Genomic DNA, 14,151 nt, shown 5'->3' with positions numbered 1-14,151 from the left:
TGAACTGTAATTGTATATATACAGTAAATAGTAAACATCCTCTGTTCAAAAGTAATGTCTCTTGGCTCGCAGGGAGTACTTAAAGCAATTATTAGCCTCAAGAAATGCCACACCCTATACTGTATAGCAAAACATATGCTAGGTCTGATCAACTAACCACTGTTATACCCATTTCAGACAGAAAAAAAGACCCGGGAATTTCCCTGCTCTTGCAGTGTCGACCCGGGTTTTTCTTCTGTCTAAAAGGGTCAACACGGGTCTAAACTTCCGGGACTTCGACCCAGGTATTTACCTGGGTTTTTCCCGTGTCAGACACGTGTTTGCGGCTGTGTGAAAGGGTCCGACCCGTGTTTTTCTCCCGACTATTAAAAAAATCATGCTGATTGGCTGTGCAGCATGGCGCTGCGCGATTGGCTGATCTTTTCAGCTTCTCTGATTGGCTAAGCGGGCGTGGCAGTGGCGTGCAGCTTAACACTGGACAAAATCAGGGCTCTCCTCCAGTGCAAATACCTGCGTCGAGTGGAAGCCCTCTCCACCAAAAATTGTGCCTTCCTCCTCCTGGCATAACACTGTGCCAGGTAGCACAGTGTAAGCATCTGCATAATGCTCTGATTTGCTGTAAGCAGCAAAACACACAGAGCACTCATGACCTCCAGGTTCTGCAACTTGTCAGCCATGTTTAATGCAATGCAGTGAGCACACATCTCCCACTTTTCATGATCTCATCTCTGTGTGCCTTTAAAACTGTCCTTTTCTTATGACACACAGAGTTTTGCAGGAAAAATCTGGCTTCTGTGTGAAAGGGGTCGACACGGGAAATACCCGGGTTTTTGCTCATGTGTGAAAGGGGGTCAGCCCCTTGCTGCCTTGTTGTACCCAAGTTTTTGTATCCGGGAAATACCTGGGTTTTTGGGATTTTTCTGTCTGAAAGGGGTATTACCTGTATATTTATGTATATCACTCACCAAATATGGCTAGCAGTTGCCATGGTAATAGACTGAACAATCACTATACCATTCATATGCCTTTTTTTGCAGCTACAAGCTGTGATGCTGTTTATTGACTGTTGGATACAGGCATATAGATTGGTGGTAACATTTCAGCCACATCTGGCCACCTTTGGGCATAAGATAAGTGTATGGACGGGATGCAATTCTGCCTGAGTTCGGCAGCTTGCGAGATGCCGGCCCAACTTGGATGTTTTCTTAAAGGGACAATCACTTACAAGGTATGGTTTAAAATGATTGCCCCTTCAAAAAACCTCCGAGTTCGGCCAGCATTTCGCTCAGCCACTTAACTGATTCTATTACATTCGGCCCTATATGTAAATCCTCATCAAATCATTAAGCATGTCTATCATACTGCTCCTCTGTCATCATCTCGTTAAATCACTGAGGATGATCACTGACATTTAAGTATGATGTAAGATATCATGTAAGAGTTTTTTTTCAGATCTTGGAGAAAGGTAAATTGGAGAATTTGATTATAACAGCCAATCATCTTGTATCTGTCATTTTCTAGCACAAGGCCGACATCCTGCCCTTCACGTGTAATTTCCTGGAGAGGATATTAAAGAAGTAGGCAAATATAGTATTTACTTATGAGGGATGTATAGACCAACAGCTATAGTAGTAATAATGACAATGGTATAAGAGTTGTTATTAATGCCAGTTAACACTGCTGAAGCTAATATGCACAGGTTAACATTACATCAGTTGATATGCCAATGTGTACATACAACAAGTATATGCTTAAATGGCACTAATGAGAAGTGCAGCCAAATCTGATATCCGCACCAGGCAGTACGTTGTAATACAAAGTCTAGTTGGGATAGCTAACCATATAGAAAATAAATAAACTAAACTATATTCCTATTTCACTGCAGAGGCTAATCTCTAATTGGTTTATAGAATTCATGTTTTGAACTTATTATACGACTGCTGCACAAAAACATTTAATCCTTTGAGTGCCAACATCTCTGTCAGAGATGCTAAAAATATCCACTAAAAATGGCAGCGTCGCTCACATTTGTTATATAAATTCAAATAAAACCAGTTGTTTAAAAAAAAAAGTGTATTTTTCCTATAAAAAGGTAAACTTTACAGGTCATTATGATGAATAAAAATGTTTGCTTGGGCAATTTTCACACCAATTTGACAAATTCACTGAAAGGGTTAATCCAAACCCACTAAATTCCCAGGAAAAGCTTCATCCTTCATCGCCCATTGTCTGTGTGGAATGCTTGGACCTGCTTCCAGTCTTGTAGTGAATAGGACACTTTTCCTGAGACTGATTTGATTACTGCATTCATGTGCATGACCAATTCCATCTCTTTATTTCATCAACAATTTTTTTCTTGTGTTTATTAACTGCATCAATGTAACACAAAATAATAGGCTGACACAAAAAGGACCACTGCATTTTCATTTAGATCCCTGAGATTTCCCTCCTGTCACATCTATATACACGCAGCAAGCAGTTCCTTTGACTATTTTACAACAAAAAGTATACCTAAAGACTGTAAGAAAAAGATATATACCTGCAGGACTATAATTCCATCCTTTCCTGCCAATGCAATGACACATCTACACGTGTTAGGAAATGATTGCGTTGTCTCTGTGTGTAATGGCTAATAATACACACACATGGATATACCCTGTATTTATATCATTATAGGGTATTATAGTGCAGTGTATACATTTTGAGCAATGAGATTGCTCCAAGCAGCCATAGGCAGGTTTAACAGACAGATAGTCTACTAAATTGACCTACCCACCGAAGTACTTATCCTCAACAATCAGGATTAATTCCAGTCTGTGTTACCTTTTGTTATACAAATGGGATAAAATCATATATTTTGCATACACTTTTGGGACCCTGGTTGTCTGAATGGGGATTAGCTACAAGGCATATACTCCTCTACACAGCAATCCCTGTAGGCATAAAGCTAACAATTTCTGTCTGCAGCAGTGCTTCTCATTATCACGTAATCGGAACTGGCAAAGAGTTTGATGAAAACTTGTCGATTGATTTGAGTTAGAAGTACAAGAAAAAAGGATAACAGACTGGGTGGTATAAGAGATATACCTTAAAGGTCTTGATTCCCATGGATAGTAAACCAAAAAATTCAGATTATGGGGGTAATTCAATTGCCACCTTTTTATTTGCATCCCTTTTTCAGTGAAAATACAAAGGTTTCAGGATAAATTCCCAAATCCATGTGTTTTTTTTACAGCCAAGAAAACACTTATTGGGGATTTTATATTTCCTGCCTCTGGGCATGGAAACAAAATCCCTGATAGCTGGCACTGAATTACACCTGGAGATCCATTATCCGTGGTAATACACTGTGGCTAATTGAATCACCCATATGCAGAATTGTACACACCTATGCAGTCATGCCATCTTCAGCCTGCCCTTTCATTTGATACCTACCATTATTGGGCCTAATTCAGATCTGATCGCTGCTGTGCGCAACTGCAGAGGCCTGCAATCAGATAGCTTCCACAATATGCAATTGACTTGTGAATGGATCGTTGATCAGCAAATCCATTCACAACTCACTCCAACAACTGAATGATTTTCTATGTCTGTGCAAATGTGCGTAACACTGACCCTTACACAACTCTGTGACAGAGACAGGGTGATCGAGGACAGAGGTATGATCCGTATGCATGCGCAGTTGTTTAGATAATGAATAGGCTTGTAAATTCAGACAACAGAGGTCAGGTCTGAATAACCACCATTATCAGAGAAAACCTACACCAGAACTAGCCCTAGTGCAAAACTATGAATTCCACATCCGCACATCTCCGCATAGAACTTTACATTTCTGATGAGACACCTTCACCAAACTTTGCCTATGTGAGCTCATCCCAATACAACCAAGTTTCATACCTTCGGCCACATCTGCAGATTGACTTGAGCCAGACTCTGCATGTCCGTATGTGTACGCTATGCGAAAACATGCAAGATATGTTCGGCAAATGGACTTGCATTAAACTCTGCTGAATCAGCCACAACATCTACATTTATCTACTGCCCACAAGTTTAATCCAAAAACTGTGCAACTCCTACAGAAAGTACAGCATCTATATCAGGAGCACAATGATCCTCACTCTGGGGTTGAATCTCTGTTTCAATGAGGCAAGATCCCTTAAACTATAATCAGGTTTGGAGTTGCCCATAGGGGCACAAGGGGATGGACCCCCTGCCCTTCTCCTGGGATCATGTTCCACACTGTGCACTTGACTATACACAATACATAAGGTACCTTATGCACAGGACTATGGTGTATTTTCTATAGTGCATTGATGTTATTAATCTTATACTGTACATTAACAAATGCCCCAGTCTGACACAAACTATAATTCTTTACCATATACATCTCATAACAGTACAGCACGGATGGTGTAATGGTTAGCATTACTGCCTCACAGCACTGAGGTCATGGGTTCGATTCCCACTATGGCTCTAACTGTGCAGAGTTTGTATTTTCTCCCCGTACTTGCGTGGGTTTCCTCCGGGTACTCCGATTTCCTCCCGCAATCCAAAAATATACTGGCAGGTTAATTGGCTCCCAACAAAATTAACCCTATAATGTCTGTGTGTGCATGTGGTAGGTAATATAGATTGTAAGCTCCACTGGGGCAGGGACTAATGTGAATGTTCAACTATACTCTGTAAAGCGTTGCTGAATATGTATGCGCTATATAAGAAACTGTTAATAAATAAAATAAATAACAGCAAATCATTAATAGAAATCTATTTTGGTATAATAGACATGCCAGAAATGGAAAGCCACAGTAAGTTATGCTTTTCATTAGAAGTTAGTTTGGCAAAATAATGCTATTTTCGAGTTTCCAAAGTACTGTTTACAAATGTAGCAGACTTTTAACAACCACAGAAATGAGGAATGTGAGGGGTAAGCAAATCCAGCCTACAAAGCACACGTTGTTCTTTTTTTCTCTGTACATAGCAAAACACATTGAGTCTTGTGTTGCCTAGGTAATCAATGGCCACCTCTTGCGCTTATTCAGAATCTCTACAGCAAAATTTACCTGATAAGAGGGGCTGTGTGCAATAAAGCCTTTGGCCCACATGTAATAGTCTCCCACTTTGGTGATAGAGTTGCTAGATTTAGAGCAGAAATATGTTTTAAAGTGAAAATAGGGTTTTTAATCTTAAAAGTAATCACGGAGTGAAATATTATTATTATTATTATTCTTTATTTATAGGGTGCCGCTTTGTGATGCACAGACCCATACAGAAAATAAACAACAGGACAGTACAGGGCAGCCGAGTACAGTACCTCAGACAATTAACATTTTTGCCATCATTACTGATGCAAGGTGGAATATTGACATTGGATTTATCAATGCTATATCATTGATTGTTATTGATACTACAAAAGCACAACATGTTAAATGCTAAGTACCCAATAGCGGTAATCTCAAAAATACATTCAAACACTTATTAGAGTAGAACATGTAAACCTTTACAGAAATACACATTATTTACTACGCTAATGCTGTGAACTATATCGTTCATGATATCGCTCAATGACATCACCTTCCTGCTCCGTACATGCAGACAATGATATTGCCATATTGAGCTGCATGTACAGACAACAGTGGGGTTGATAAAGACCTATGACTGCACATTGTTAACGATACTGACTGTACACACTGGACGATATATTAGCAATATCATCAACAATATTAATATTGTCCATATCATTGACAATATATAGCCCAGTGCGCACCCAGCTTAAGACATCCCAAGTGCTTACGCAATGCAATCATCCTCAAAAAATGTAGCAGTGTGTGTCACCTTTAGCACGAAAGCAATATTCTGCAGAAGGCACTTAGACCATTTCCGTGTCAACCTTTTTTTATTACTTTACCATCCACGTGTTTACGGAGACATGTTTTACTGTGTATGTTATACACTGTGCCTTATTATATTATCTATGAAGAAATATAGACTTAATCCCTCTTAATCCTCAGATACAAACATGCAATTATACAAATGTATAGCACAAACACGACTCACAATTTTATATTAAATTAATTCTGCACAATAGAAGGCTAACTTGCTCCTCACCTCTATGGGGGGATTCCATTGTTGGGCGCACTGTTGGCCACTAGAAGGTGCCAGTGATTTATGTGTTGCTCAGTTCGGACGCGCACAGCCGCCAGAGCAGACAGTACTGTTATGTTGTTCTGTCATTTTGATGGGCTGGTAACTAGTAATAGTGTTCACTTTAGGATTTTTGGGGGCAGGGTGCTGACCACCGGGTAGGGCACATTTATCAACCAGGACAGCATATTTTATAATAGAAATTTACATTAGAAACAACAACAAAAATATATATATATAAAAAATTGCACACTGCACTAGGATTACGCCCATTAAACAGTGTCATACTCTGCTATGCCCATTACATATTCCGTCATAATGACAATTACGCATTATGGCACACACTGTAATGCCTCTTACACATTATACCACACATCATAATGCCCATTGATGGCATACACCGTAATACCCATTACACATGATGGCATACACCGAAAGTTCTCAGCGGCATGTCAGCACGGTGGGGGCATAAGGGCACACAGTGCCATGCACAAGGCAGGGTGCATTGTGACGTTTTAGAAAATGGGCAGGCTGCGGCACGCTGCAAAAGAAACTCAGGGAACACTATATTAATATAATTTTGTTGTATTGTATTTGAGGTAGGCTCTTCTGGGAGTCAAAGGAATTTATTGAGAAAGATATTTATAAAGCCTCAAATAGGAATGAAAATAAAGACAATGGATTTGAGTCTGAAAAGAGAGCTGGCAAAGAAACTGTCTAGTGCTTAGTATGGAGTGACAGGCATTCTCAGAGATTGCAAAACTCTATTCTTCATGGTGGCCACACAATAAGTAATAAAATATGTTAGGACTTAAGAATGTGCTGTGTGACAGACCATTAAATTGCAACAGTTCTTGTAATACATTGTTTACTATCTTCAAACTGTTTATTTGTTCAGGCTGTGTACAGTGCAACTGAACATGCTGGTGCCTTGATTATACAGCACACTGATAAACAAATCACATGTCTATCTTTCCTAGGACATGAAATTATTACTATGACAGGAGTCTTCCAGGATCATAGCAGTGATTAGATCCTGTTTGTACAGGGGATTGACCAAATGGTGTTGGTGTCTTAGCAATTTTACATGCAATCCTTGCCTTCCCCTTCTACTATTTACAGGAAAGCTTTAGAAACCTAGTGGCATTAAGCTGCCCCCTGAGCTGGGCATATTATGTTTCACTTCATTACATTATAGTGTGACCTGAAAACATTTTCTCAGTGAATTTTCTAAAACAAATATTTTTAATTGAGCTACTTGGCTGTATGAGGAGAAATGGTTTTCCAATCACCCATCCCTAACTATAATCCTACACAAGTCTACTTTGTATACTAGCTACTTTTACAGTGTGTGGTAATGTTATGTACTTTGCCAGGAACACAGAATACTGATAGACTGGATCTGGATAATATATCAACAATGTCTAGGTCGACACTTTATGTTCCACATTTACAAAGTAAAAGGTCGACATGGAGTTGGTCAACACATTATTAAAGATTGACATGAGTTTTGGGGGTTTTTTGTCATAATTTTCTATTACTTTACCATCCACATTGACTACAAATGGGAAAAGTAAAGTGTGCCAAGTGCAGCGAGGAACCTTGCCGGAGGCATGGCCTGGGTCCATTTTATAAAAAGTAAACAAATTGACTCCCATGTTGACCTTTTCATGTGTTAACCATTCCGTGTCAGCATTTTGTGTATGTCGACTTTGTGCCTGGCAACCTTTTGGCGCCAACCTAGGCATTGTCGACCTACTGTACTATACCAAATCTGAGCTAGACAGTAACTGGGAATGCATGAAATGTCAAACTGTAAAGTATATTTTATCATGTATATTTCATCATAATAGGGTTTTACAACCAAAAAATAACTTGGGAACAGATGTACTAAGCCTTTTGAAGTGATACAGTGAAGACAGATAAACTACCATCCAATCAGCTCCTCCTACCTGTCATTTTTCAAATACAGCCAGCAACATGGAATTCAGTAGTTGATAGGTACTTATCTCTCTTCACTTTATCACTCTCCGGGGCTTAATACATCTACCCTATGCTAATATATTATATTATTTATAATGTTCGGTACCAATATCCCTAAATAATCAGATACTGATATATCTTAATCTCAGATCATTTTATAGATCATCAGTTGCTGATATGTCTTATCTCAGTACATTTGGTATATGTAATCTACTGCCCTAGACATAGCAGTTGATATTGCCACACTGTATCACTTGATAAAGCTTCAAAGAAATAATTTGGCAAAATGGTGGTGCTTCCTGACAGGATGACTGGAGCAATAATGTGATGGGATTCCAAACCTGATTTGTTTTTAGATAAAGGTGAAACCAGAAATGTGGTGGACAAAAAGTAATGAAATAATATTACTCAGTATGCTTTAAGAAGGGGGGTTTAAGGCCCATACACACTAGAAGATTTTCATTTCAAAAGACTTTGCCAAAATCTCTGATAGATATATCTTTCCTGAAAGTTCTAAGAAATTTGCCACCATTTGTGTATATTGGGCTATATATAAATCACTACCCTATTAGATAAATCACTGGTGTTGTGTGCCTTCTATAGCTGGTCAAGTTGCCTTCCCTAAGGAGGTCTCAAAGTATATTCTGAATACAACACTGTCCAAGAGTTTATTTTGGCATCCAGTTTGTGGAAATACAATAAGCTGTGAGTCTGTGGGAAAGTGGAGGTTTAAATTAGCTAGAGAATTTTAAATGCACCTAGAAGGGATTTCTTTCTCGATTGGCTTTTTTTAATAAAAAAATAAATAAAATACTAGCTATGTGTATGTATAACTATAACACCCCCTGCTAGATAGACTGGAGTTGCAGGCTGATTTAAGTTGCCTCAAGGTCTTTTGAATAAACCCTTAAGAATAATAGGTGGCGTATTGTTTTGCTCAGTCTTGTTCAAGCTGTCTTTTATTTCAACTGAGATAACATGTCATGGAACCAATGACAGAAGGCCTGTTCTGGGTGGAATACAGTAGACACAATGTCATGTAGATGAGGTATGGAGATGCATGCATGCTGGAACAGGAATTCCTCACTTTTTCAGCTTGCTGTTACTTGTGAATGCTGACCTTTAAGCATTCATAGGCTTGTGTTATCAATAGCACTTATATTATGGTACCATCCCAGTGACACATTTCTCTATCACTTTAATTAGTATTGGGGAGATAACATCGTGAGAGATAAAGTACTAGCCAATCAGCATCTGTATTTTACATGCTGTGTTTGACAAATGACAGAAGGTAATTGGTTGTTACTTTAGGTCTCACAGTCCAATGTCTCTTCATGCTTTGATAAATATTATGCGTATTTTGGTATTTTCATAGTAGACTGGCAACCATAAAATAAATGACAACAATCCATCATTCCAACATGGTCCTGCCCATACAACTGTGGGCTAACCACAGCCCAATGACAAGCCACAGAGAAGCCCTCAGGCATCAATGATCAAAAACTGAGACAAAATAGTAATAATGCATCAATCTTATTCACAAATGTGTCCATTTTTTTTTAAATGAACAAATGCAAGTTTCCAGCACAATTTGGCATTGCTAGACATAACTGTTGTCACTAAGCTGCCTTATTGCAATTATTATTATCAGTAGCTTTATTGGTACAGTAACAGGCCCTCTTCCAAGCATTCCTTCAGACTATTGGGGCTTTGATGAGACCCCGTTGTGTCCCAGTTTATGAGTGACAGGGAGCTGCAAGCACGCTTTCACACTGAAGGGTTAACCTTTGCCATTGGAGGCTCATTACATAGTCAGACTGCAATCCCTCATTCACGTATTGTAGTTTGGAGGATTCCAGGCTCATATCATAATGAATGCACGCAACCTACCCTTTAAGCGCCACTGTCTGCAAAGCATTGCAGTCCGCACAACAAAAAGCAATGGAGGCACACATCAACTAGAAGCAAACCATTACTAGTGTACACATCTAGCCTGTAACATACGTTATCGAGGCAAAGTCTTACCTAAACTTCTGACAAACTTTTTTTAATTCTAGATAGTCCACTGTAAACAAAACACTGACGACTGATTGCTATGCTGTGACACTTCCCCTGCCCATACATTAGACATTGCTGTACACTGTATTTAAAGAGCTAAATACTGAAGTCTAGAACAAAACTAAAGTATTGAAATAAGCAGCCTTCTCACCTTGTACTTCATCTTTGCGAATTCCCCCTAGACTGGAGTTACTATGTAGCACGCATTGGAAGATCTGCTGCCGCCGTGAAGTGTAATAATGAAGCGGAGTACAGTGCTGGGGGGGTAGTAGCGCTAGCCTCGGTCACCCTGACCACACCGGGCACCACCACACTGAGCGGCGCTGCTGCAGCTTTGCTAGTAGGCTGCTGCTATAATCTGAGAGCGCTGACTGCGGCGCCCACTGCAGTGTGTGACCGTCATTTGCATACGGTCTCCTGATTGGTTGGGAGGAAGGTCTTACTAGCTGCAGCCAGCTCTGTCTGCTCTGTAGTGTATGAGCGCAGGCTGAGGTTGTGCTCTATATCGGGACATACAGCTCTATATACCAGAGATGTGCTCTCAGGATAACGCTCACATACTTATGCACTTACAGAGCAACTTCCTGTGACCTAGCAGCAGAGTCTGTCACATACCACCTTTACAAGCAGTCACGTAGCCGTCAGAGACAGACATAGCAATAGTGGGGGGACAAAGGAATTTCTGTCCATTGCCCCCTATCCATACATGTTGATCTCTGCTTCTTTTCCTCGGGCCTTTGTTTTTGTTCCACCGGACTTCAAAGCTTTGAAGCTGTCAGATTACACAGGCACCAATGTGTCAGCAAAGTGGGACAGAAATTTGGTGTGCAGGACACATCAGGAATTTATTGATGTCCTATACTCAGTGTGCCTCTTGTATTTGCTATAGAAATTCAAGGGACAGTCTCTCTCTCTCTCTCTCTCTCTCTCTCTCTCTCTCTCTCTCTCTCTCTCTCTCTCTCTCTCTCTCTCTTTCATCTTGCTTCTGAATATTGCATTATACAGAATGTAAGATTTAACACAAATATGCCAACCCCATTTATTGCAAACAAGCAAATCTGCATTGAAATCTAAAGGATGGTAAGAAGTTGTTTTGAACGATTGATAATTTTTGGAACGTCAAATCATTCATATCGTCCTGTGTATACACTCTTCTGTGCGCTCCCATGAGACATTGGTCACGTTCATGTTTGTAGTTCATGACCAAATTACCTAATAGTGCATGAGGTATTGTTGGGTTGTTTGGAAGATTGCACCGTGTGTACTTACTATATAGTTTTTTGGGGAGTACAAAGGAAATCAGGATGATTATTGCGTCATTTGTACATCGTCTAGTTTTTACCCAGCTAAACACCGTAAAATCGTGGAGATAATCATAAAATGAGATCTAGGTACATATATATTACAAGTTGAGTATCACTTATCCAAAATGCTTCTGGTCCCGAACAATTTGAATAAGGGATTATTCCGTATTTTGGAATATTTTTATATTTGAATGAGGTATCTTGAGGAATCTTGTATTTATGTTGTATAAGCACATCAAACACACGTAATACACACAAATGTGTCTTATTTGTGCATGAAACAAGGTTTTTAAACATAAAAACAAAGTTTGTGTACTATCTCAGACACTGACTTTGAATGCCAAGCAGTCCATTTCTTGCACATATTTAGTGCCCGTTACCAGGGCCGGCTCTACCATTAGGCAGCTTTAGGCAGCTGCCTAGGGCGCCAGGATCTGGGGAGGTGCCACCAAGTCTGCCTATCAGAAAATCATGGCTTTCTATGAGGAATGTGCAACTTCTAAGACCTCACAACCATACATTTCCTTGAGGCATACTTCCCTACTTTACTGCCCCCTCCTCCTTGTACTCAAAGGGAGAAGGGAGGCATCCATGGAAAGCAGGGGACTTGTCCATCTTCCTCCTTGGGGGAGAGGGGGGGGGGTAGGGGGCAGTAGGTTAAAGTTTTGCCTAGGGTGCTGAGAAGCCTTACACCAGCCAAGCCTGTTACAGATCATGCACCCAATAGTGCCAGGTACAGTACCCAGTAGGATTTTAGCAAAAAAAAAAAATATATATATATTTCATTTTGGAAACTAAGGGATACTCATCCTGTATTAAACCTAGGCTAGTTGCAACTAGTTGCAACAATAAGAATTTAAAATTGCTGTGATATATTAAAATACATCTAGACACATGCTCCCTCCCTGTGCTGTTTACAAGTGATAAGATTCTGATCCCATAGCTTTTCCTTTGGGAACCAGTCTGCTGTGCACATGACCACATGTACATGAGTGCTGAGTGCCGGGGAGGTCTATGTATCCCTCCATTAGTACTTTTGGGGGGAAAGTAGCCAATAGGCTACAAAAGCTACTAGGCCCAAGATCCAGGAGCTACTTTTGCAAGTGGAAACTGAGCATCATAGCAGATCAGATCTCGGCCAGTATACAGGGAGATGGCACAACATGTTTATGATTACTGGTGCAAAGAAAAAAGTCCCTGCCATATCTCCCCCACTCCTTTCTTTTTAACCATCCATCCCCTGTCCCCTTGTGGGTGCTGCCCACTGTTTTCATTTGTTTTTTTTTTCTCTTTGCTGTTTTCTTTTCACTTATAAAAATCAAACTGCTCATCTTGCACATTGTGGCCCATTTAGTGAACCCAAGATCACTGCCTCTACTGGTTCTTTCATGGATGGAAAACCCATGGAACTATTTTTTTAGTGGTTATATTGTTAGTTGTTTACCATGTTTCCCTTACAGGTCTTATGGGTTCTACACATGTAGGGATTTTGTGTCATTTTCTAAGCAATCTGACTTAATTTGACTGGATTGCTTAGAAAATGACCAACATCGATCCGTGTGTAGGGGCCATAGCGATAGCGATGCGCGGCCCCGCACCTTGCTATCACTGGATAGCATGCATGATAAATCTAGACAGATCGTCAGTGTTCTCATAAGTGAACACTGGCCCTGACAGATTACTCAGCACACATTGCTGACACATCGCTGTGCAGCGATGTGTGCTGAGTGATCTTGCAGAATGATCTAGCATCGCTCAGATCACTCTGCAACATCGCCATGTGTAGGCCCCTTAACTTTCATGTATTGCTTATCTCACTCACTGTAGTCTTTGCAGTGTGCCCAAGATGGTTGAGATGTATCTTACTGGACGCGGAGGTGAATTTAAGGGTCAGGCTGCCTCTTGGCAAACCAATATTGAATCCCCCTCAAAATTTTATATACTGTTACCTCAGGGTTGCCTACCCTCCTGGAATGGCTGGGAGGGTCCTGGAAATCATGTCAACCTCCCTGCCCCCCGAAAAGGTAGGCATGCCTCCCGGAATCCGGGAAGCCTCCCATGAGACCCCCCCCCCCCCCCCTCTGAGGCAGGGGGATCCATGGGAGCAAATGAAGCGATTTGCATCTCTCTAGCTCCGCCCTCACGATGCAATGCATGAAATACCAGCATTGCACGACAGGGGAGTGGCCACAAGGACACAATCACATTGACCACGCCCCCACACAGCAGCCAGGAACTAGGCAACCGGTGTTACCTCACTCCATAGCTCCCCATAGCCTTCTCCAGTGAAATTTGCCCTGTGATGTGGTCAGACATGGAGGAGTGAAAGGCACTGCCGGCACATACACAGCATGAAGAAGAAAACTTATCGGACTCCCTATATATCTGTCTTCTCAATGCTTTCCAGATTTGTGGAGGGGCCATTTATCGTAGGATATCGCCGGAAAGGTAATTTTTTCATGATTGGTTACACATTATTACTGTATGTTACTTCAATGTGATGTTTTGTATAGTGATAGGCAGTTCTACATAAATGAAGCCCATGATGTTTTAATAGAAAATAGAATGAAAAGAGTAATTTTACTGTATATGACCGATAATCTATCAACATTTGTATAACATAACTTTATATTGTATCCAATATGTTTTCGGTTTTATATGCTGT

The 14,151-nt window shown here is 40.5% G+C and overlaps 1 protein-coding gene across 2 annotated transcripts in view; it reads right to left on the bottom strand.

Annotated features, from left to right (window-relative positions):
- NEDD9 (neural precursor cell expressed, developmentally down-regulated 9) overlaps positions 1 to 14,151 on the bottom strand; it is a 48,979-nt gene that overhangs the window by 25,974 nt on the left and 8,854 nt on the right. Inside the window, exon 1 of one of the 2 annotated variants that reach the window (XM_083187917.1) lies at positions 10,334 to 10,580. The exons of the other annotated variant lie outside the window; for it this stretch is intronic. Within the exon in view, the coding sequence (XP_083044043.1) occupies positions 10,334 to 10,345 (12 nt within the window). The 5' untranslated portion in view covers positions 10,346 to 10,580. Of the gene's footprint in view, positions 1 to 10,333; positions 10,581 to 14,151 lie in introns of those variants that run through there. 2 annotated transcript variants of the gene reach the window in all.

The sequence above is a fragment of the Crinia signifera genome, chromosome 5, assembly GCF_055691185.1.
Source record: "Crinia signifera chromosome 5, ASM5569118v1, whole genome shotgun sequence".
Lineage (NCBI taxonomy): Eukaryota > Metazoa > Chordata > Amphibia > Anura > Myobatrachidae > Crinia > Crinia signifera.
Note: the sequence above shows the minus strand (reverse complement) of the source record. Positions and strands in the feature narration are given on the sequence as shown.